The following is a 26,329-nucleotide window of genomic DNA, read 5'->3' on the forward strand; positions in this document are numbered from 1 at the left end:
AGATATCCTTAAATGGGGATGTAAAGGAATTTTGCATAGAACAGTGTGCAAGGGTAATGGAGTTACTTGCTGTATAAAGTTGTAATCAATGATCTACAGAAAGAAATACTGTAGCTATAGTTTAGTTAGGTATGGTTTTGGTATTTTTGTAATACCAATTAAGAGTGCCAAAAAATGGATTGCTAGAGGGTCCAGAGAGGTTTATAGCAACCACTAATTACTTCAATTTGCAGCAAACTGGTCATAAAAAATGGAATTGTTTTGACTAACATTGAGTTACCATGGCTACATGATCAGTACTCAGTAGTGTGCAGTTCAAAAGGAAAACTTTATCCAAACCCCCAAAATAACAATGACAGGACACAGACACAGAAACAATAAAATACTCATCTATGTGATTATAGTGTGCATATTACAGTTATACTGCAGCACTTATTAATTTAAAATATGATGTGCTCTAGCTTCAACAATAAAATAGTACTTTGTAGATATACAAAATGTCACTAGGCATTCTCCAGGAAAAAATATGTAGTCTACAATGGCACACACATCTCGCTCTCTCTCTCCACTAGTGGGATGAGATTAGTGGTGTTGCTGATCACAGTGACATTTTAGTGATAACAATAGACAGGAAAGAATGTAACAGTATAGATAGGAATAGTAGGATCTCCAGACTCTAACATTTCTTTATGGATAGGACTGACTTGTTTCATCGCAGTCCAAAGCTGGATTTTAAATGTAATGATAAAACGAATACATAAATGAATGTTACATTTAGATATGAGTCAAATATAACATATGATATAGTTAGACAAAGGTTTGTCAATAACTCTCATTGTGTGTACGGCCTCAAACGTCTATGCGCGATGCATCTCTCTTGCTATTTTCTGCTTGCAGCCTATGGAAGTGGGGACAGAAGCCAGGCTTCCATAATTGCTTATGTGCCTCCTCAAGTGTGTAATTAGTTTTTCCCCATGTGTTAGGTAGCATGTATTTGAGGGGGATTTATTTGATGGGGGTTTAAGCTTTTTGATATAGATGCAATGCAACTTAGATACATTTTTGGCAAAGAGGATCTTGCCCTTAGTGGCATTAGACAGAATGTGTCAGCTCACTTCCAGGCATCTCCCACTACGTGGTGTATTGAGGCTAGATTTATAAGGCTACATCTGCATAGCTCCAGCCAGTGGTCGCACCTGCCTTTGGTGGGCGTGGACAAAAAAGGGTGTAGTTTCTCATAAAGGGGTTTGGCTTTGTGGGAGGAGCCCCACATTAGCTTACCCCAGATACTCTTCAAGCACTTGAAACTCCTTGTCAGTGACAGGAGCTGAGTGCTGCAGGTTAGTGTTACACTGCAGCACCAAGCTCCTATCACTGCAGCAGAGCCAGCATTTTGGTGTCACTGCCTAGATACAGTAGATTAAGGTTCTGATTGTGAGGGGTCAATTTACTAAAGCTTTTAAAAATAAAAAGAGGTGATGTTACCCATAGCAAACAACCATAGCAAACAAACAGATTATGTCTATAATGGGCACTTGTGTATTATCTGGGCACCCGATTTTTTCATCGCATGCCACTGCTTAAGGCATGCCATGCGATGCGATTTTTCATTGTAAAGACCCGATTTTTAATTGTATAGTCAACCATGGGTGATTTCATACCCCCACTATCCAACTACGCATGGAGTTGATTTTATATAGTGCGGCGAGCGCAGCGAGCCACCGAGCCCAAAGCGTGGCGAGTGTGGCGAGCGCAGCGCGGCCCGCGAGGGGACGTGGATTACTTTACTTGTATTCTGCGTCCCCTCGCGGGGCTCGCCACGCTTTGGGCTCGGTGGCTCGCTGCGCTCGCCACACTATATTAAATCAACTCCATGCGTAGTTGGATAGTGGGGGTATGAAATCACCCATGGGTGACTATACAATTAAAAATCGGGTCTTTACAATGAAAAATCGCATCGCATGAATTGTATGCCACTATTTGCATGCGATGCGATGCAATGCGATGTAATACAATGAAAAAATCGGGTGCCCAGATATTACACAAGTACCCTATAATGTTCTAGGATGCAATAGAGAAATGATAGACAGAATCTGATTGGTTGCTATGGGAAACATCACCTCTTTTCATTTTAGAAGCTTTAGTTCGAGAACAAAGAAGAGCAAGTAATTTAGAACCTTGGCAAAAAAAAATGTTGCACTAAGGGTTGGCTGATATAAAAATTGCAGAGATTTAGGGATGTATCCAATTAGCTGCATGGTTTCCAGAGCAGGGAAAGCTCTGAATTTCACTCCCCAAAGATTTTCAAGTATCTTGTATTTTACCTACATGGTAAACCTTGGGTACTGTGCAATAACCCATAGGTTCTATGTAATATGCAGGGTTCCCGTTCTGGATTAAGGAGTACCCCATAGGTTCTATGTAATATGCAGGGTTCCCGGTTCTGGATTAAGGAGTAACGGGATGCGGTCATTCGTCAGACTGCATTTAGGTCTACAGTCATTAGGTCGACCCTACTAGGTCGACTGGCAGGAAGGTCGACCTGACTTAAGGTCGACATGGGCCAAGGTCGACATGACTTAAGGTCGAATTTGCATAAAGGTCGACATGAGGAAGGTCGACTGGTCATAAGGTCGACATGGGTTTTTCACTGTTTGGCGGTATTTCATGCCCTACCATCCACTAGGGCGTGGTGGGAGAATAAAATAGTGTGCCGAGCGCATCGAGGCACCGTGCCCGAAGCATTGCGAGCGAAGCGAGCGATGCGAGGGTCCGATTCTCATTGCCAACTGTGTCCATGTCGACTGTGTCGACATTCGGATCAAAAAACAGTGAAAAACCCATGTCGACCTTATGACCAGTCGACCTTCCTCATGTCGACCTTTATGCAAATTCGACCTTAAGTCATGTCGACCTTGGCCCATGTCGACCTTAAGTCAGGTCGACCTTCCTGCCAGTCGACCTAGTGGGGTCGACCTAATGACTGTAGACCTAAATGCAGTCTGACGAATGATCCCATTCCGGAGTAACCCATAGGTTCTATGTAATATGCAGGGTTCCCAGTTCTGGATTAAGGGGTTGACAGCATATTGACCTTTCGCTTATGTCGACCTTGTGCCAATGTTGACCTCGTGGATGTCAACCTATTGCCAGTGTTGACCTTGTGCATGTCGACCTTTTGTCAGTGTTGACTGTCTATCTAGACACGGTTGACCTACCATCCAGATTCCAATATGCTAAAATTGGTCTTGGACAGTGCCCCCCCCCCCAGTTTCTGCCCCCCTATTTTTCTCCTCTAAATGTAAAAACGCATACAACAGGAGGGACAGGTGCAGACTTTGGCCCTGATTCAGTTGGCTCCGTAAGCTATGAACATCGCAGCTTACTGAGCGCATCAGACACCACTTGCCACCCAGCGGAATACCCCCCGCCGCTGAATCCCCTCGATACCATGTGAGGAGATGTGTACGAAAACAGATCCCCTTGCATGCCTCCGCTAGCAGGAGAAATCAGTCGATGGTCACCCACCATCGACTGATTTCTCCTGCCTGTGCAAACAGAAGAGAGTGACTTTTATTTAAGAGCGCAACGACGAAGACGGGCCCCCAGCAGGCATCAGCCTGTTGTCACCGCCGTCTTCTACCCCTGGCCATCCCTTTCCGCAAAAAACGGCCCGGCGAGTATGTAACTCAATGAAGCCATTAGTTGCCGAGGGCTGCATATGCACATGCTCAGACCCCCAATCATCGGAACAAGGCCGAATTCACCCCCTTCCGAGTGATTAGGGCCTTTTGTGCTTTGTTTAATGTTGTTATGGTGCTTTGTTTTTCCACTCTTTATTAAAACTTTATTAAAACTAATTTCAGCGTGTGGAACTTGTAGGTCTTTACTCAATGGAAACATATAAACTAATTACACTTTTCAGGCTGTTTGTATCATTGCATATATCTCATATTTATTTTGTTTGTATACATTTTGCTATATTTTCAACTGGATTCTTTGTTTCTAAACAGATAACTCAAAAAATCAGAACAGTCCAAGTTTACCCGAACGTAAGTGATATTTTAAATTCATTTTTTTTCAAATTCAGTTTTTAGAAATGCCATTTTAACACTCTTTCTGTCCAAATAATACAGTAAATGATAGTAAAAGTTACATACTGTAGCAGGTTGTTAGGTTATATAAAAAAATGACAGAACGCTACCAAACACTATGGGCAGTATTCAATTCTCCCAATTCACTGTTTTTTTTCCGGCAAATCGGGCTGTTTTCACTCCCTGCTGTGAATCTTTTTCACTGAAAATCTGATTCGCCCTATTCAATGTTCACTGTTCGCCAAAAGCGAACAGTGAATGCCGGCCAGTTCTCCGTTTCATGCTCGCTGCAAGTTGCTGGTGTATTTCAATGGGGTTTTCACTGGGATTCGCCGAGTGTATTCAATGCTAGGATGGAGAACTGCTTTCAGCATGATTTTCGCCATGATTTTTTTTACACATTCGCCAGCAGGGGACTGGGAGACGCTCATTAAATATTCACTGCACACAAGTCCTGCTCATTACATATGCACGAGCGGGACCAGTGCAGCGGCTCCCTCCACTGCACCCCCTTCCAGCTCTCCGGGGTGGGGGGCAGCTTGTGCTGCCTGTGTCCCCAGGAGCCCCCCCCCCCCCCCCCACACACACACACACTCACATTCTGGCGTAGGCAGGGAGGCTTCCATCTCCCTGCCTGCCCCCAGGTCCCAGGGGTTAAAAATCGCCTTCATCCCTATCCGCGGGACACTGGCAGCACCAGGCAGGAGGCAGGACCACCCAAAAATACCGGGACGGTCCCGCAAAAAACGGGACAGTTGGGAGGTATGGATTGGTTGGTTGTTTATCTCTCCAATGTATCACTTTTTGAAGCTTGATACATCTGGCCCTCAGAGTCTCCTCTCACTGGAAAGTGACTAGTGCTGCGTTCTCATACACATAAGTTCATGCGACAAAATGGCTGCCGCATTCATGTGTAAATGCTGTATACACTTTAAACCCAATTCATGCAAACACCCATTTAATTTGCCACAACCTCTTACAAATCTGGTGTTTTGCTTTTGTCTGGCCATTGTTCTTATTTTTTTCCACCCAACCGCCTGATATTAATGTAGTTCCATTGACTCTGACTAATATTAGAATAAGAGGCATATGCCAATAATAAAAAAAGTATATAAATAAAAGAAAAAGAATGAATGCCTCAAGGATTTGTAAGAAAATAGAAGCACACTTGGATATCAATAGAGGGTGTCTCTGTGACTTTTTCAACTAAAGGAAGTGTATTTTTTTTTGTCTGGATTTAATTTCAAACCTATACAGCATTGCCAAATATTGAGAACAATAGAATCTATTTCTGTGATTCTCTGTCCTTTGCCTGACATCACTTATTTCACAAGCGGTTCCGCTCTCCACCTCCAAATGGGAACAAGGCCAGAAAGGTTTCATAGGTTACAAAATAAAGTTGGCTGAAATGACAGCACTCATGTAGGAATAAGTGATATTTCCTTAAATCTTAGTAATGCTGTCAGTGCGGCATTTAAAGGCCGTCGCAGTTAAGTGCTTCTGCGAAAATCCATTTTTCACAGTGGTGAAATTAGACATGTTCCATGGGGCATGATTTCTTACAGCTTTGCGGAAGGTCATTTCTACCCCCAGATATGTTGATCTCATAAGGAAAAAACGACAGACCCATGCTGCTATAGAAACTGATTTATTGCCCTAATTGTGATGTATGAAAGGGGTTTTCTTTTCCAAACTGGTTGATGTTGTGCCAAAATGAAATTTCGGAAATGTACAGATTTTATGTCAGTCACTGTGAATGACGGAGCTGTATTTTTGTTAATATAGCCATTTTCTATGGACTGGACACCCCAACGGTGGTCGGAATTGCATTTGCAGCCTTCATAATCGGTGCGCTGTTAACAGGAGCATTGTGGTACATCTATTCCCACACAGGTATGTCTCAAATCCTTTTTGAACCATTTAGTTTTGGAAGTAGTTCTAGCATAAAACTATTGATAACGGAACGTGAATTGTATTTTGGCCCATGACTGTATGTTCCAAATAGGGAATTACTATAAATCTAAGATAAATCATGGAGAACCCACGGCAGATGTAATGGACACTTGGGTGGCACAGAAGCCGGTCTACGAGATGGGGGCATGGGTTGTTGTGAACATGTTATTAATGGGTAGAGTACACCTTGGTTAAGGCAGATAACAAAATCAAGATTTTATTGTATTATAATGTATTAATGTTTTTGAAGGTTATAATTATATGTCCGATAAAGGTAAAAAGTGTTGTTCAGTAAACTACAAATATCCAGATTATTCTATAATTGATGACAATAAATATAAAACCTATTTTTCTAATTTTGTAAATGGATCATTCCCAGGAATATATGAACATAATCCCTAATTTATGACATCACTATTTTCCATACTGTACTAATTCTGGATGTTATGAGCTAAAACACAATAATTGGAGAATGCTGCATTTAACATATAGTATAGATGCAGTACTAATCTCCAAACATTATAGTGTCAATATTTTTCAATGTTTCTTTAGATTGTTCTTTTCTACTCAATAGCATAGACATTGCCTTAGTATATCAATCCTGTCTTAGAATATTCTACAAACCACAGTGGAAGTATGTGAGTTATCTATAGTGCCACCTTGTGTCTATAAATTATACTGCAGCAGTTTTTCCTGTATTTACTATAAGTAATATCGCTTTCAGGCCGCAAATGCTGGGTCACAACCGGTATTTGTGGTCTGAAAGCTCCCCTTCTGACCCAGTTTATTGCCGGGTCGGTGACATTACACGGGGTAGGTCTGAGCGGTGTTGTGTCATCGGGGGTGGGGGAGGAGGCAATGCTTGGAGCTGACACCAACACACCTTGACCCGAATCTGAGCTGTGTTCAACCCTGGTCGTGACCAGGGTTGAACTCCCAGGTTGTGCGACCCGGGGTGTCGCTTTCACACTGCACCTTGACCCGGGTTGGTGACTTAACGACCTAGCAATAACCCGGGTTAAGAGTGCAGTCTGAAAGGGGTATAACTATATACGTGTACATTTTCATGACGCTAGAAGCTTAAGATATCATACAGTTTCTGTCACCGTGAACAGTGCCATCTTCATTGCACCATTGCTGGGGAGTATTAAATATTGAGACCTATACTGTGGAGTTCCTTCATTATTATTGCATTTAAAAGGGGGCTGACTAGATGGGCCAAGTGGTTCTTATCTGCCGTCAAATTCTAAGTTTCTATTACCTTATAGTATTGATAAGGAAAGCGAAACAATACTTGTGTTTTGAAAGTACCTGCACATTATCTAGTAAATCTTACTGCCGCAAACCGTGCACAGGCTTAATGCCAACAGAGAAAACAGATTTATTTAAAACATGTCCCTTATACATTTCCTATTCCAACAAATAAAGCCTTCCCCACCCCTGTGGTTTTGGGAATTCATCCCTCATAGAACAGCTGAATTATTTTACACCACAAATAGTTTGTCTCCACAAAACAGAAAAAAAAAAGTTTTTTCAAGCTTAAATTCTATAAAGGAAATACTGGAACCTATTATTATATTGCTACACATCCAATGACTGATTACTATAAGATGGAAACAATGTACTTTAATAAGGGAGTGTACATCTTTTAAAGCATTTAAGTGGGTTTTGAAATATTTGGTTGAAATAATAGAATTAAAACATGGTTTAAATGTGCACGGATTGCTACAGAACAGTTGTTTTTTTATTGTTATTGATTTATTTATGTGTCATACAATCAGTCACAAGAGAAAACAATTGTATCAGGACAGAACATACAAAAACAGAGTGTACATTTGGAGCTCTTCTGTCTCCCATAGCAAGGTTAGGAGAGTTCCTCAGAGTTATACATCTGTTACACACATAAAGTACAGACTGCTATCTATAAGAAACATCACCCTAAACTGTACATGATGTGGCAATATACCACAGACCTGTCATAGTTACACATGCCACATTTGCATGTTGGTTTTTGTTACTTGAAGTTAAATGCCATATAGACACTGTGGGTGAAATGTAATAGGGTGAGAGATTCAGAAAGTGAGAGATTTGATAAGAAATCTCCATTATTATTATTATTTTTTTAAGCGGCAATCATTTACACTGCAAAATCAAACTGTTTTTTTTTTCAGTGTAAATGATTGCCACTTTAAAAAACTGGAGATTCCTTACCAAATCTCTAACTTTCTGAATTTTACCCTGTATTTCTCTTTCCACTATATTGCAGAAGAGTAACAATGTCTGATCAGGAATCTCACAACTCTTTATGTACCAATTGAGCCCCCTAGCTACTAGTTGGTGTACTGCAGTGTACTGATGGCACACTGTGTACTGCTTATTTACATTCTACACATTTTCTTTGCTACATATGTTAATAATTCTCCCACTACTAAATATTTATTGAATTATTTAAAATGTTATGTAGTTAAAAGAAATACTGATTTTTGTTTATGGTGAGGAGCGTGTTTTGGTCACCCAGGTGGAGAAACAAAATTGACTAAAAAGTGCACAAGAGTGTGTATTCTTTTAGCCTTTTGAGTCAGCTCTTTACCCAGGGGCCAGTGACCAGACAGATACAAACCTACTATACTGCCTTTGGACATATTAGTGTAGGGTAGGTGCTTTATTTTCAGAATATAAACTTCTACTGGATGGGTGGCAAAATTAGGTCTTCAAGGACTTGTGGCAGGGATCTTCAAGGACCCCTAGCAGGTCATGTTATCAAGGTCACCTGTGGATTTTGTTAAATGTAATAGATGGACCACCTGAGCCCAGGCTAGGAGATCTAGGGCGAGTTGCACTAAGCTTTAATAGTGATAAAATGCAGAGTGATAAACAACCAACCAATCAGCTGCTGTCTGACATTTTTCAAACACAGTCTGTGACATGGCAGGTAGGAGGTTATTGGCTCGCTGCTTATCACTCTCCATTTTATCACTTTTAAAGCTTAGTGCATCTGGCCACTAGAAATGGATCCTAGAGAACCAAGTTCGGCCCTCTGTGCCTTAAAGGATGACCTTGGATTAAGGAAAGTGTAAGCAGTCAGTGGGAGACAAATATGCATAGTTTTCTTATTCACATTAATATGAGTTAGAGCTTTCACATTGCTTTCTCTGCATGGTCAGCTGCCTGTAGGTAGTTTCTTTTTATTCCATTATCAAATGTACAGTACTGTGGGGGAAATTTACTAAGATATGTATTCTACTTCACATGTGATGTTGCTATGGGCAACCAATCAGATACTGCCTACTATCTTCTAGAGGGTGCTAAATAAATAAGTAGATTCCCCCCCCCCTCTTTATAGCCTGCAATTTTGCTGTCATTCCTTCTATATACAACTGCCCCTTTACCACCCAGCTAACACCGTGAAGATGTGACTAAGTTGCATACTGCTCTGCATAGAATCTGGAGCACACTCTGCATAGACTCTGGAGCATGCGCAATGCAAAAACACACATGGACAGATTAAGGTTTATGGGTTCTGCTGGACAGTTAGTGTTACAGTATGTCACATTGATCTCCAAGTTCACATTATGAGACAGTGCCCCCCATACAGGGGATGTAGCTATGTTTGGGGGCAACTGAACTGCCCTGCCTGTTCTGGTGTTAATACAGCACTCAACCAAACAATACATGTCGCCAAAACGGTGTTCACAGCTGCATAAGCCCCTATTTCTCTAGTAGTGAAACAGCACACACAAATAGAGGGGCTTTAAGTTTAGAAATGAAATACAAATAAATCTACTCAATCTATAATTAGCAGTGCAGTTCTAGAGTGTGTAATATTTTGTTTATTGCTGATGGGTAAAAGTTGGTGTAAAGAATTATTCCACTTTTGTAAACAACATTTTTAAGACTTCTGTCCCCATACCTTAGTCATAGATTTCCTCTGCTTAGACTTCATCCTTTGTGCTGTCAGGGTCCCTAGTGGAATTTAAGAAATTGATCAATTTGTAGCTAGAGTAATGCGTGTGTATTATCATACTGTTGTCCTTCCTTAACCTCATTTACCACATCATGAAAATTAGCACAATATGACCATGTCAAACAAAGAGACAGAATGGGCAAATACCCATTAGAGATTTTGTTTTCTCTTAAACCGCTCTGAGACCCACACGAGAACCAACAGCTAAGCCATACATTTGTGGTTTATGATATCACTAGAGTATGCAAGTAGGAAATTCTAGAACGTAGAGCTGCATTTTCACAAATTCTTCAGGAAAAGGGAACTTGGAAGCAGATCGTGATTACATAACGTTGTAGATTGGGTCATTGGCGGCTTATAATGCTGCCAACTTTTGTGTCAAATGTTTTACCATATGAAACACCAGGAAACTAAAGTTAGAAGGTGTTTCAACAAGTGGAAGACATGCAGAAGGGGCTGTGTTGGAATGACATTTGGTATAAAACAGCTGGATTTGCAACATTGGACATAATTGGCATAAACATTTGGCACAATAAACCCTCCCAATTCCATAGTCTGTATTCTTAAAAAAAAAAAAAAAATTGGGGGGCTGATTCTGAAATGGTAGAAAAGCTAAAAGCAAACTTTGTTTCTGGAACAAATCATGTTGCAATAGAAGGGGTAGAAATACATTTGCTGTTTTTGGATGCAGGGCAGATACTAGCTGATTTTGCATCTAGCCCTCAAATGCTGGACAGCTTTATTTTTTTACACTGCAACTAACTAAAGTCCTTGCCATTGTCCAGATTTTAATTTTCTAGTTATTAAGTTATCAATGAGTTGGATGTAACAATCCCATGATGTGAGTGCCCAGTGTTGTTTTTGGTTTTCTGGGTCAAAGTTCGGCATTTTGCCTCGAGGTCCAACTGGGATCCTAATCTCCTTAAAACCTGGCTGGATCCAACTGGTCCACATCACATGCGTTTTATCCCAATGCAGGGATGTCCGAATGCATAATGCTCAAAAAAGAGACCAGTTCATTTTATATATAAGATTTAGATCTCAATCTCTCTGCACATAGTTAATCTGACCCACCTGCAGTGCAACATGGTTCTGCCAAGGTGCAAAATTACAAAAAAATTTTTGGAGAATCATAGGCGCTGTATTCCCTTGGTTGATTGGTCTGGTATACCAATTTTCTGTCTGGTGACTCCTTGTCTGGTAGCTAATAGAACCTGATAACTGACCTTCAGCCAGTGCCCTATGTGCACATCAAGGTATCTTTAATACGCCTGCTTCCTCCTGCACAGGTAAATGTGGTACAATAGCCTGGTCTCCTCGGCGGGGGACCCTATAGAAAAGGACTTACCGAGGGCTAATGCCCTATGTTCATCAAAAGGTTTCTTTAGTCAGGAGGTCCCAGGTCACTCAAATCATTAAATCCAGGTCATGAATAAAAAAGGATTTATTTCCAAAAACAGCAGTAGATACAGATAAAACCGGAATGGTTAAAAAGTCCAATGGTAAAAGTAAAATAGGCAAGGAGATTTGGGTATTGTTGGAAAAAATGGGGTGCCCTCCTGTCCGGATGGAAGGGATACCCCAAACCAGGGCTTTAAGATGTTTAAATAGCCGGATTACCTCCAATACTCCAAAAGTCCTCACCTCTCACCAACGTGTTTCGGGCTTTTTTTTCAAGGTGTATGGGCTTACTGCCCCCTGACTGGTATTTATACAAGATCTTAAGCAGGTGTCTTGTTTGTAATCTACAGCAGGTATGTTCACAGCTGTGTGCTCCGGAATGCATAGTATACGGCCTCCAATCATCTGGCTCTATTTCCGGGTCTCGAACGCCAGACCGGAAGTGCGTCATTGTATTTCCGGTATTTGGAATACAGGAAGTGCCGGCTTTTGGAACGCATCATCCGTCTGTTCATACTTGCAGATGGAGTGCGTCAGGATTAAAGGGACCATGTTTTTGACGGACAAAACAAAACAGCTGTGAACATACCTGCTGTAGATTACAAACAAGACACCTGCTTAAGATCTTGGGTAAACTGCGGAAAACCGGACTTTAATGAAATGCATGTAAAATGGATATATGTCTGTTCATACTGTACCTTGCGTCATTCAATTTATGCATATGTAATTATAATGTGAAAATATGGTTTTGCGATGTATTTTTAAAGGCTTTTTGGAGCATTATATAAAATTATTGAGGATAGGGATTTCTCCTTGTTTTATCAATAACCCCACCAAATACTGATGGGAACTGGTATAAATACCAGTCAGGGGGCAGTAAGCCCATACACCTTGAAAAAGGGCTATCTTAAAGCCCGAAACGCGTTGGTGAGAGGTGAGGATTTTTGGAGTATTGGAGGTAATCCGGCTATTTAAACATCTTAAAGCCCTGGTTTGGGGTATCCCTTCCATCCGGTCAGGAGGGCACCCCATTTTTTCCAACAATACCCAAATCTCCTTGCCTATTTTACTTTTACCATTGGACTTTTTAACCATTCCGGTTTTATCTCTATCTACTGCTGTTTTTGGAAATAAATCCTTTTTTATTCGTCCCCTGGATTTAATGATTTGAGTGACCTGGGACCTCCTGACTAAATAAACCTTTTGATGAACATAGGGCATTAGCCCTTGGTAAGTCCTTTTCTATTGGGTCCCCCGCCGAGGAGACCAGGCTATTGTACCACATTTACCTGTGCAGGAGGAAGCAGGCGTATTAAAGATACCTTGATGTGCACATAGGGCACTGGCTGAAGGTCAGTTATCAGGTTCTATTAGCTACCAGACAAGGAGTCACCAGACAGAAAATTGGTATACCAGACCAATCAACCAAGGGAATACAGCGCCTATGATTCTCCCAAAAAAGTTTTTGTATTGTAACTGTTTGAGAATTGAGGAGTCTCTCGGATAATCAAGGGCTGCAGTATTCAGGCGCAGTCATTATTCTTTAATTGTATTTTCCAAGGTGCAAAATTACTTGCTATCTTTTTTTTTTTTGCACTATATCTTTATTGATTTTAAGCAAATATGCAATGATCAATAGACAAAAGTCCAGTAACAGCATGGTAACAAATCAACAGGAGCAGATACACATACGGGGATATTTAATCTGTGCAACTATTTCCACTGGTAGAAATAGCAGTACTCGCCTATTCAGTACTGCCGTTTCCGACAGCAATAAAGTCTTTCAGACTTCAATCGACTGAATTGTTGGAATCAGCCTTTAATTGTTGATTTTGCGGCCGATTCCGTCAAATTTGCATCCGTTATCGGCAAAACGCATCCATTCCGAGACTCGGAACATTGAATACCAACTGTGGAGTTGCAGTCAGAACGGGTCGCAAATGACCGTGAATCCATATGTCGGGAACGTCCTGACTGTCGGATTCAGGATTGAATACCTCCCTTAGAAAGAAGTCAGTATAATGAGTTCAAACATGGCCTCAACATAAGGCAGAATAAAAGAAAAGAAAAAACATTCCCTTGCTCTTTTATTCTTTTGCACCCAACTTAGAATCAGCCCTTGTGTAACATTGAGTAAACTGTCATAAGATATTATGACATTACTATGTAAAAATGATCAAATGATCACAGGAAAAAGTCACTATAATCAATTAATTTAGCATTTACTTTCCACAGTTACATTTACATTAGATGTTTTCTCTTGCTCGTAATTTTTATTTACAAGGTCAAAAAATGTTTGATATTAAAACAGAAAGAGATTTCAGCCAGATTTTCTGTCTGAGCGATGTGCTGCAGCTCAAACGCTCAGCACATAGCGGGACACCCGCTCAGCACACTGCAATGCTGTGTGCTGAGCGTTATATTTTTATAATAGGCAAAGCCCCGCAATCTAGGAAAAGCCAGTGCAAACAATGGCTTTCTCTCCGGGTGATACTGACGCACAGGACCGTGCATCGGCATTGGTGCAGGACATGCACACATTACGTTCCTTGGTCCTTTTCTAAGCAATCTAGTCAGATCACTTAGAAAAGGGTCTGAAATCGCCCCGTGTATATGCCCCTTTACATAATATTGGAAAAATAAAATAGTGAGAGATAAAGTACAAACCAATCAGCTCCTGAATGCCATTTCCAAACACAGCCTGTAATATGTAAGGCAGAAGCAGACTGGCTAGTACCTTGTCTTTTAAAAAATATTTGTAGGCCTTTATTGCTAAAACAAATGGGCTTTTACTTCGATTAAGGACCAATGTTCATCATCTTTCAATTGTCATCCATTTTTTTTTTTGCATCAAAATTAACCGGTTTAATTGGGTGAAAACACATATGATCTGGGATTAGTTTCTGGACCAATCTGATTTCGTGAGTGCGATCACTAAAATGGGTCATTTATCATGGATAATCTATACTCCTGCCTCAGGCAGGATAAAACATATCCCAGATCAGTGCTAATTGGATAGCTCCTGGGGGATGAATTACTGTAGCAGCACTAACTAACTGATAGTTAAACTATTTATTTTGCCAAATAAATAACCTTTATTTATATACCAGCAACATTTCACACAGCTCATTATAGAGAACGATGAATCATTTGCATCAGTCTCTGCCCTCTGGGAGCATCCAGTCTAAATGCCTATACCACACACATATTAACATTATCCTAGCGGTAAGTTCTTTTTGCAGTATATGAGGAAACCAGAGCACATCCATGTAAACACAAGGAAAACATACAAATAGTGGCCTTGGTCTGAAAATGGCCTGAGAGCTTAGCACTGCGCCAACATAAACTGTGAGCATGGACTGGGCTATCAGGGATCCAAATCTTGTCAAAACACAACTTCCTAGAGCGTTTCAGTGTCGCTATAGGGATATTTGAGATGAGGGGGATAAAAACAAAATCCAAGTAGCAAGATTTGGAAATCTTCTCAACTTAAGTGAACCTTTGCGTCACCGTTGCCGTCATCTAAAATGGAATCCGGGCTTAGAGAAATAATTGGAAAGTTGGCGATAGGGTACAGTAATAGGATTGTAGTGAGGCTGGGCTGTGCACAGTCACGTTTCCCCCTTTATAGGAGTGCATTATGATTGGATAAGTTAATTCTGGTGCCTAACATTCATCTACTACGGGCACTGGAAGGCTATGTAGCAAGGTTACGTATATTACAGTGTGAGCTAATAGGTTAGTAGGGTACTCCTTACTTAGAAGGGCGCCCACGATTTTGATCGTGGGCATCGTTAGTAAAAAATCTCGGGCATCTCGGGCATTGAATGCACTAAAAAATCGGGTGCGATCAACCGACGAGATGCCCGAGATTTCCCATAGGGAACAATGTTAAATGTCTCAATTGACCCAATTTTCCTGTTCAATGCCTCAATTGACCCGATTTTTCCATAGGAAACAATGTTAAATGGGCCACAGAGGCCAAATAGGCACCCTGAAGTGTATAATGGCCACCCGAATTGTTAACGCCACCCCACGATCAACGTCAACCCGATGCGTGGCGAGCGCAGCGAGCCCGCGAGGGCCGGCGGTACGCGTCCTACGACCTTTTCATACCCCCACTATCCACGTCGGTGTGGAGTTGAGAATAGAAAGTGTGGCGAGCGCAGCGAGCCACCGAGCCCGAAGCGTGGCGAGCGCAGCGAGGGTACGCGGACAGCTGTGAAGCCCGCGAGGGGACGCGGATACCTGTGAAGGTATCCGCATCCCCTCGCGGGGCTCGCTGCGCTCGCCACGCTTCGGGCTCGGTGGCTCGCTATGCTCGCCACACTTTCTATTCTCAACTCCACGCCGACGTGGATAGTGGGGGTATGAAAAGGTCGTAGGACGCGTACCGCCGCCCCTCGCGGGCTCGCTGCGCTCGCCACGCTTCGGGTTGACGTTGATCGTGGGGTGGCGTTAACAATTCGGGTGGCCATTATTCACTTCAGGGTGCCTATTTGGCCTCTGTGGCCCATTTAACATTGTTTCCTATGGAAAAATTGGGTCAATTGAGGCATTGAACAGGAAAATCGGGTCAATTGAGACATTTAACATTGTTCCCTATGGGAAATCTCGGGCATCTCGTCGGTCGCATCGCACCTGATTTTTTAGTGCATTCAATGCCCGAGATGGCCGAGATGGGCGCCCTTCTAAGTAAAGAGTACCGTTAGTAGTAAGTTGCCAACCAAATAATGTGCTGCTGGACCAACCAGAAACAAAAAATGCAGTTTTATCCATTTAGATCATTTGTTACCATATGAACACATGGTCAATACAAAATATGTTCTTCATAACTTGTAGCATCTGTTTCTGAAACGAAACCGACAGATTTTCGAAAGAAAATGTTTCCTTTTTATTGTTAACTCTTTGATGCTTATGTACTGTACTTTTTCCCCTGCAAAACGTGTCTGTTATAATTCATCTGAGAATCACATATTGGGCCAGATGAACTTAAGGGGCCCACACACGGGACGACACTGCTGAGCACTGCACTGTTTTAACTATATCCATTTTTAAGCAATGATGGTATTGGAATCTTGGCGATTGGGTTGCCAGCAGTCAGAAGATTGATAGTGGCTTCCCACTGGTCAGGATCACAACACCTTTTAGGTAAGTATACTAAACCTATTCGCCTACATCCCTCCTCCTGCACCCATCCCTAACCCTCCGGTCGAAACCTAACTCGAACCCTCCCATTGCAGTCTAAGGAAAACCCTCTACTCTTAGTGCCTAACACTAACCCCCACAGCACAGCCTAAACCTACCCATACCCCATTAGTGCCTTACTCTCTCTTCTTAGTGCCTAAACCTGCCCCTCGCAGCCTAACCTTAACTTTTCCAACCCACACCCCAGCCTGCAGCCTACCCCTATCCCTCACCCTACTGCCTAAATCTAACTCACCCATGGCCTAAACCTAGCCAACCCGGCATACTTATGATCAGGATGTGTATAGTCAGGGTTTTGGAGCCCAGCATTGTGAGTGATTTTGGGATCCCAGCACTGGTCTTTGGACCATTTTCAGCATTCTGGCATTGAGATTCTGACTGCCGGCATAGAGACCGCTGGAATGCTAACCGCATCTCCTCAAGCATACATAGTTGATTTAAAGAGTCCTTCTATGACATTAATTTAGTCATCTGTACTCAAGCATGGATATTCTTAAAATCTGAAATATTAGTAGCATTGATAAGCACAGTGCTGCATAACTAGACAGTGCACTTATTTTATTAACACCATCACTTGAGTCACAACACTTTGGTGGTTTTTAAGCCTTAAGGTTACATGCCAGCTGTCGCAGCCAAACACTTGTAGTGCCGCAGATTGACTAAGCGTGGTGAAGGGGTTAAAAATAATAATTGAGTAATAGGAAAACAAATTATCTCTAAAAGGGCATGAAGCTATGATGGAGTTTGAGCACAGTGAAATTGGGCACACTGTATTTCACTGCAGTTGATGAGTCCTGTACTATTAACACAAACTTATTTGAAATATGTTTTCAATCAATGTGCTCATCTTCCATACTCCTGTCTGGATTGGAGAAATCCACGTTCTGCCAGAATGTCTCGGTTAGCTGCCCCATCCACTGAGCTCACACGCTCCTAAGCAACAATACCCGTACTAGTTGCCGAAGTAGGAACGTAAACAAGATGTGATTATGTTTTTTTAGCACAGACTTTTAGCTAACATTTTCCATATTGAAATGATAGACCGGTGTCCAGAAACAAATTGTGAAAACAATGATGTAAGTAACAGTTGTCATCGTTGTTCGGCAGAACCAGCAACTTACACAGCTATTTCATGGAAGCTTGTTTTTCTGCCTTCCGTGAGATGGTTTTTTTGGACACATTTGCTTTATGCCCTTGAGACTTTTGTAACAGCTCCCAGGGTATCTTACTATAATGATGCAATCCACATGATTTATTACCGAGTATATAATTACTTATTAATTCTGAAGCAGTCCAAATGTTGCACTTTATAATTGCCTGTTGTAATTTTGTTCATTTGTGCCAGCACATTGCTAGACTTATGTGTTTATGTGGACATCTGGTTATTCCTCCCTGGGGTAGGATACTTTCGCAATGGACACTTCCTAATTCACCCGAATAGCCTTTGGGTGGGCATCTGTTTCTGGTTGCACCATTGGCAGAGTCTTTCTGTTACAGTATATTATGAAATACTTGGATCAAATGTTGCACAATGGTCATGTTCCGTCGTTATGTTCCGTCTTGCTCCATTAGTTGTTGCTCCCAGAGCACTAGGGGGCTGAACATAAGTAGGCTGTAAATCAGGCATGTCCAACGTTGGCCCTCCATATGTTTTGAAACTACACATCCCAGCATGCTTTGCAATAGTTTTAGCATTCTCTATTAGCAAAACTGTGGCAAAGCATGCTGGGATGTGTAGTTTCACACCATCTGGAGGGCCAACGTTGGACATGCCTGCTGTAAATGCTCCCTCATAACATACACAGAACTAAATGTGTATTTTCAGCAGCATACTTAGATGTAGGCACATATTTCTGTGGCTGGACCACCCCTATCTATGCTTCTTGGTTTAAAGATTCACATGACAGTTTACCTCAGTGCGTAACTCTACCCTGACAGAACTTCCTTACATACAAGCAAGTTGCCCCTAGAACACCTTGAATATTTTGTTGATATTCTAATAATATTGACATTTCATCACTATCGACATGAGGAATGTCCATGTGGCCAATGTCAACATGCAAATATGTCGATATTATGAATCTTATTAATGTATGTTAACAAAATATACCGAATCTCCAGGATCCATGTCCTCAGGTCAAATACACCTGTAGATTTCTGTTATGTGGACATTGATCCAATGAAATAAGTTGTTAGAGCAACATATACAACTTGTACATTTCAAGTTACAAAAGTCTGGGCATCCCTGCGGCAGAAGAGTTTTCAGTTGCTTGTTAGTCATGTCATTTTTTACTATGTGATCACATATGAATGTGTGTTTTAGATAAGGTTAAAACATTGTGAAGATGTTGCTCTTTCACATTCATTAGTATATTAAAGCTTAAGATTGTAATAAACTGATGGAAAATGAATCACTAGTGTATGGTGTCAGAACTTTCTAATGGGTGGTGGTTCTTTGTTCCTGCAGAGATGCTGTGCTACATGACTCATTCACTCGCTGTAAATATAATCCCACTCTGCAGTTCCTGGCCTGCCCCAATCATACATATTGTCCACCCAAACATAATATTAACTAGAAGTGTAATAACTGTTTCCTAGTTATCCATTTGTTTTCGTGTAGACACACATTATACACATAATAATGTACTTATTTTATGGTGTGTGTTAGTAAAATCTTTAAAAGAAACATACAGGGACTCTTTTTGTAGTATATTGTTAATAAATAATTATCAAACCCTCTTGCACATAATGGGCCAGATGTATCAAGCTTCAAATACTGATAAAACGGAGAGTGATAAACAACCAGCCAATCAGCTCTTAACTGCCATGTTATGGGCTGGGTTTGAAAAATTACAGGTACAGATGGAGCCTTGGGGAAAAAAAAGAAGTTTCAGAGGGCGCTATGAGATAGTTTTGAATTTATATTATAACAATATTTAATAAAATATACACTTCATATGAAATGTCATAAAAAATTTCATAAAAAATGTCATAAAAATGACATACAGTAGGAGCCAGTTTCATCTTTGCTCCTTTGGCCATGGCTAGCCATGGCTATTCTATTGTTTTCAGCTGCAATACGTATTGTATTGCAGCTGAGAACAATAGAATAGCCATGGCTAGCCATGGCCGAAGGAGCAAAGATGAAACTTGCTCCTACTGTAAAACATATACAGATGTACAGTTTTGGCTGTATAGAAACACTTCAAGATACTTGGCACTTGATATCTCCTTTAATAAATCGTTAGCCGATGTTAGTAATGTTCTTTGGCTACTTGTTAGTAATGTTCTTTGGCTACTTGTTAGTAGGAGTTAGTCGGTTAAGGTGTGAAGCCCAGCACGTTTCGTCAGTAAGACTTCCTCAGGGCCAAGAACAAACCGATATACTTAACAATTGAATAGGGTGTAAATCAAACACAAAATCCAGAATCCCATATCCGGGATAATCGGCCATTGGTGAGAGATCTTCTAAAATGAAAATCTGCTCTAATAAGCTTAGAGTGTGTGGCCTTTTACCCAGCCAACTACCGTATATAGGTGATGTGTATCATTTGGATCCCAAAACTGAAGTTCCTTCTTCAGATGGAGCCTTCTTCAACTAGCCATCTTTGGATAGCCATGGTGAGCCATGGCTCATCAAGGCCTATTGTTCTCAGCTGCAATACAATACAAAGAACAATACAATAGGGGATTAGCATAGGATTAAGTTTTACAGCTCTGGCTCACTTAATTCTATTAAAGGGCTAGATGACACTGATTTCTAGGTGTTGATTTTTTTTTTTTTTGAGTCTCCATTTTATTACTTTTTGAAACTTGATACATCTAGTCCAGTGTGTTATCATTAAAAGTAACCAATTACAGGGCCTGATTCAGGTTTGTTAACAAGCAAAAAATCACACAACTGGGCAAATCCATGTTCACTGCAGGTGAGGCACGTGTAATATATGCAGAGAGAGAGTTAGATTTAGTTGGGTTATAAGTTTTCTGTGCAGGGTAAATACTGGTTGCTTTATTAATCAGCATAGTCTCCTGATGCTTCTTAGCTGTATTGTATTGCACCTAAGACCCATTTTCGAAAAAAAAGGATGCCTGACAATATTGTGGGAACAGACTTGCCAAAAAGGGTCTGTTTGGCATGACTGCAGCAATGATGTACGAGGACACATCTGTAGGAACATATTGGTGAAGTACCAAATACTTACTAAGGTCATCTTATATACCGATAAGTCAAAACACACTTCAGTTCCGCACAGACACATTGCAATGATGTGGTCTACATCTGTACCTCTGAATCTTTAAAGCTTGGCCAAGATACTAGACTTCCAGCCAGCCTGATGAGTAGTGTCGTTAATGGGCTTCCTGTAAGAGATATTGTCCACGAGATGCCGAAAAAAGGCAAATAGCACATTTCCATACTTTATTTCATCTTTGTTATCCAGACACTAACTATGACCTTAAGTGTAAATGTAAAGTATATCACAGTGTCTGAAGTGCAAATGAATTGGATGATATCCCCTAAAACAAAGATCAACTTGTGGACTGTGTCCAAGTAGCTTAAGGTCCGTCAGATAGCAAAACAAATGACCTAATATGCTTTGCTTTGCATTGCCAATGAATATTTTAAAATCAACAAGCAGCGAAACGTCATGTGGGCTCAGATAAAAAAACACAGTAAGTTTAAGTGTGCAAGAGAAAGTTCTCTGATGTCCCGCATAGGGTGCAAGGTAGCACTGTCTTGGCTAATGCATTACTATTGTTGTTAATATTATTATTAATAATAATCTTTCATTTATAAAACTCCACAATGGTTAATTGTAGCACCATTAAAGGTGATCAAACTTGGCACTAGCAAATATAAGTACAGACTAATATACAGTATATATTCACATACAGTAGATGCATCATTAATGTATGGAATAATTATGTACAGAAGACAAAAGGGCGAGACCCTGCTCATTTGAACTTGCCACTATTTATCATCTATATTTGTCTAGTGTCCGTGAGTCTCCGAAACACTGCCATCTGTGGCAGAGAGTGAAACTACATCTCTTTCTCGCACATGAACAAACACAGAAAGTAGCAGACTAGCTTTCAAAGCTTTTGCTTCAAGCGGGCTTACTAGTAGATATGGATGGACACAATGAGAAGAAGGCAGACACTAATGCTGGCCACACATCAGACCAACTTTCCTGCAACAATCCAACTAGTTGCTTGGATGGAATAAAAATCTGGTACTGGATGGGAGCAAAGGACACTCAGAAATGTGCTCAAAAACCCAGGAAAATGGACAAAAACATTCAATCAAATTGTTTAAATCAAACCGGTTCATCTACAGTACTGTGTCTGAGCGACAGTTTTTGTCCTTTTGCAGATTTTGGGAGCAAATTTCTGAATTAAATATTACATTTGCTCCCATCCAGTACCATCATTTTATTCCATCCAAGCAACTAGTTGGATGGTTGGAAGAAAGTTGGGTCTGATGTGTGGCCAGCATAAGAGGTTGGCTGGTACGCTAGAGTACAAGAATGAGCATTAAGGGCTCACTTGAAGGCTGGATGCAAGTATGATGGAGTAAGAGAAGGCATCCCAGAGGTTAGGTGCAGCCCTGGAGAAATCTAGAATGAGAGAGTAGGAAATAGTAATCAGGGAGGAGGTGAGGTGATATTCATTAGCAGAGCAATGAATGCATCATATTTACGGTATTCGGGAAAGTCTTGAGACCACCAAATATTTACTTTGTTTACACACTTACAGTATATGCCTTGATATTACATTTTGAGATTGTTGTAAAGAGATAAATATGAGCTAAATAAATGCAATCTTAATCGACAGATTATCAACATAGGACCTATTAAAATTAGTATAATTGATAGATGATTATAAACCATATGCATTAATATCATTTTTTCTAAAACCTAAAATGATTTATGGTATGGCGTCCAGCATATGGAACGGTGACTGATCATTAAGTTTAAACTCAATTTCCAGGTGGGTGCCTAGCTAATCCTAAAAAAAACAGGGTACTCTGGGTAGCATGACATGGGATTAATCATTATTGTTGGTCTCCCATCACAAAACTATGTAAAATAAATGACTGTATTAGATATTATTATGAATTTAGAGTATAACAAATCTTATACTTAAAGTTTGTTCATTTCAGTTAAGCATTGGTCTAAAAATATTTACTTCAAGTAGAGAGAAAAAAAGAAGATATCTGTGTTTTTATTTATGCCTGGTTTTCAGTTAGCGTCGGTAATTTACCGCAGTTAATTGGTTCACTGAGGCTAATTGAATAGCACTTATCTGGAACAATACTTGCATGATTTAGGCATGAAAGGCATAGTCCCCAATAATCAGCCCTCCCAGCTGCAATAACATGTGGGATACTGATACTTATCTATGATCCCATGGGTGCAATATAATGCCGACCGAGTTCGAAGGTAGAGCGGGATGCCAGCAGAACTCAATTTTTTTGCAAGTTACTGCCCCTTTAAAAAAAATTAAGAGTTCAGCCGGCATCCCGCTCTGCCGCTGAACTCGGGTGGCATTACATTCTGCCCCATGTGTTATTTCTTGAATACCGGACATTTTTCTCCCAGATAAAAAGGGCTAGAATCAGGTACCCCAATTTGACCATTGGTTTGGGGTTTTTTTGGGGGATAAAAATATTTGGGGATAATTGAATACCAGCCTATGAATGTGAGTTACATGAGTCATGCAGGTGTGTTAGAGCTATCCTGGGCAGTTCTCCATATGTAGGTTGGCTAAGAGACATCAATGTACAGTATAGCAGTATTTCTCTATGAAAGGCGTTGATGAACAGCAGTACCTTTGACATCCATGGGGTAATGTGTGTTATTGTTACCTATAAATTGATCTGGAGAGAATTGTAAATCACAAACTGAGCCATCTGTGAATATAATTTAAAAAATCTGTTGATAACATGCACCAAAGGCATTAAGCAAACATTAGATATTATATAGATTATATTCACAGTATTTTAGCTGGGAAAATAAAATTATTATGATTCATATCACAGGGAGTGTGATTCCCAAGATACAAAAAGTATGTGAGAGGTCATTCTTCATTGTGATCAGTAGCTGAAAGGTCCAAGCATTGACCCAGGGATTTTGCTGTCCATCATTCATTGACCACGGCGAAGGGACTTCTCCTAGGAAGGGAATTAATGTAGAAACAAGACGTTACGTGGCGTGGGGACAAGTTACAAGAAATAAATCAGAATTCCAGTTAGTAAATGTGCATTTTAGATTTCCCTTGTTTATGCCTGGATGTGTGATATTTCCTATTCATATAGATGGAATCACAGTGTTAACGCATCAGTTTTGTGACTTACAGCTACCTTCATTAACTTCCTCTGTGCAATAGTGCTATCAAGGGATTAATGGCATACAGGATTACAAGGCATTACTAGTTGTAGTTGACACTGAAAGGAAAAAAAATCACATTTAAAAAAAAAAAAAATTATAGAAGGGCCAAGGAACTCTTGGGTGTGATGACATATGGCCAAAGCTACTTACAGTGGCCCTTATTCTGGTTCACTTGCAGAGCCAAATTTCTTCTCAAATGGACAAAACCATGTACACTGCAGATGGGGCAGATGAAACATGTGCAGAGAGAATTAGATTTGGGTGGGGTTTTACTTCAAAGTGAGATCTATATTACAGTGTAAAAACAAAGTCAGTATTTTCCCTGCACAGAAACAAAATAACTCACCCAAATCGAATCTCTCTGCATGTGTTACATCTGCCCCACCTGCAGTGCACATGGTTTTGTCCATTTGAGAAGGAATTTTCCTTTGCGAGTGAACCAGAATAAGGGCCAGTGTTTTTAGATGACTTAATCACATTACAATATAAAGTGTAACTTTGGCCGCTATAACAGGCAGCCAATGCTATTCAGGTTTTTGAAGGCTGGCGGTTTATTACTGGCAAATTATTATGTTGTGTTAAAAACTAGAATTGTATCTACATATTGAAACTTCATCTAGACAAGATATCCCGGTTATAAGTAACAATTATATTCTATTAAAATTGGTATACGGTCACTAAGTCGACAAGTGGAAGGTCGACATGCATCAATGTCGACACCTCTGGAGGTCGACATGAGGTTAGGTCCACAGGGTCATTAGGTCGACATGGGGAAAGTCGACAGTCAAATGTCAACATGGGGTTTTTCACTTTTTTGGAGCCAACATGTGCCGACAGTCACTATTCCTTGCCCTACCATCCACTAGGGTGTGGTGGGGAGGGATAAAATAGTAGCATAGCGAGGCACCGTGCCCGAAGCATAGCTAGTGCAGCGAGCCATGCGAGGGGACGCGGTGCAACGTTACGGACCCCATGTCGACCTTTTGGCTGTCCACCTTCCTCATGTCGACCTAATGCTTGTGTCGACATAATGACCCTGTCGACCTAAGCATGTGTCGACCTTGATGCAAGTCAACCTTCAGTGGTCCTCCTAATGCATGTCGACCTTCCTCTTGTCAACCTAGTGACCCATACCCATTCAAAATACTGGCGTATGATTGTAGTATTAGGAGGCTTTCCGGTTTTAGTCTGGTTATTTTTTTTTTGTTGTTTTTATCTGATGAAATTTTCTCTTTACTTTTCTGCTACTCTGTACATTGTACTGTGGATTGGCAGTCCTGACACAATATAACTTCTGTTTTCCATAAGTAACACAAACGGTTGCAGCATACTGTACTTACCTAATGCGATTTTAAACAATTAGAAGCAAAAAATTGAATTTGATGGCAGATGAGGACCACTTGGCTTGTAGTTCTTACAACCACTTAGCATTGTCTGACTTTTATAGGCTACCACCCATGTTGTTTTCTAGAAAATGCATTTTTAGATTGAAGCCATACACATTAAACTGCTAAGCTTGACAAAAGTCTAAGTTTTGCTCCAGGGTGCTGCTAAATCTTTAAATAAAATATTGGGTGAAATGTAATAGGATGAGAGATTCAGAAAGTGAGAGATTTGGTAAGAAATCTCCAGTTTTTTTAAAGTGGCAATCATTGACACAGCAAAATCACACTGGTTTTGCTGTGTCAATGATTGCCACTTTAAAAAAACTGGAGATTTCTTACCAAATCTCTCACTTTCTGAATCTCTCATCCTATTACATTTCACCCATTATCTTTTTTTGGACATATTGGCGCAATGTGCCAGTACCTAATAATTGACATTTTCCAGAAGTCTGACATTACCCAGAAACTTTTATAAAAGTCGATTAAAATAAACAGACATGGCAACAAGCTGAATTTGGCAGAAGGGTAGAAAAACAAACTTTCAGACTTCCTGTTCGGGGAGGAACATCCACTATGTGCCAAAGTGTTGATTAATAAAGTACAGAGTGTTGCATCCAGCCTGTTTACCGACCGTATAAGGGACAAGCTCATCTGGAAGGAGGATATATTAGTCTGTTATAAGTTTACATTTGGCTAAGAGTTTGATTCTGCAACATCCCTAGGACTCGGCTATCCAAATAGTGATAACCCTGTGAGTTTTAGTGCACATTGCAGGGTTCTCCGGTGCTAGAACTTAGGATACAAGTTGATTATTTATGTTCTTCTTGTAAAGTATTAGAGCTCACGTAAACTCAATATGCAACTGATTTGCTGCATCTCCAATACGTTTACTTTTGCCCTTTAATGCCACAATTCAAAATATATATATAATGTACT

The 26,329-nt window shown here is 40.6% G+C and overlaps 1 protein-coding gene across 2 annotated transcripts in view; it reads left to right on the plus strand.

The window, feature by feature from the left end:
• TGFBR3 (transforming growth factor beta receptor 3) overlaps positions 1 to 26,329 on the plus strand; it is a 199,070-nt gene that overhangs the window by 160,669 nt on the left and 12,072 nt on the right. For both annotated transcript variants that reach the window (XM_083157112.1, XM_083157113.1), the window contains 2 exons: positions 4,014 to 4,052; positions 5,880 to 5,987. In XM_083157112.1, the coding sequence (XP_083013238.1) occupies positions 4,014 to 4,052; positions 5,880 to 5,987 (147 nt within the window). The remainder of the gene's footprint in view (positions 1 to 4,013; positions 4,053 to 5,879; positions 5,988 to 26,329) is intronic.

Source organism: Crinia signifera, chromosome 8, assembly GCF_055691185.1.
Source record: "Crinia signifera chromosome 8, ASM5569118v1, whole genome shotgun sequence".
Lineage (NCBI taxonomy): Eukaryota > Metazoa > Chordata > Amphibia > Anura > Myobatrachidae > Crinia > Crinia signifera.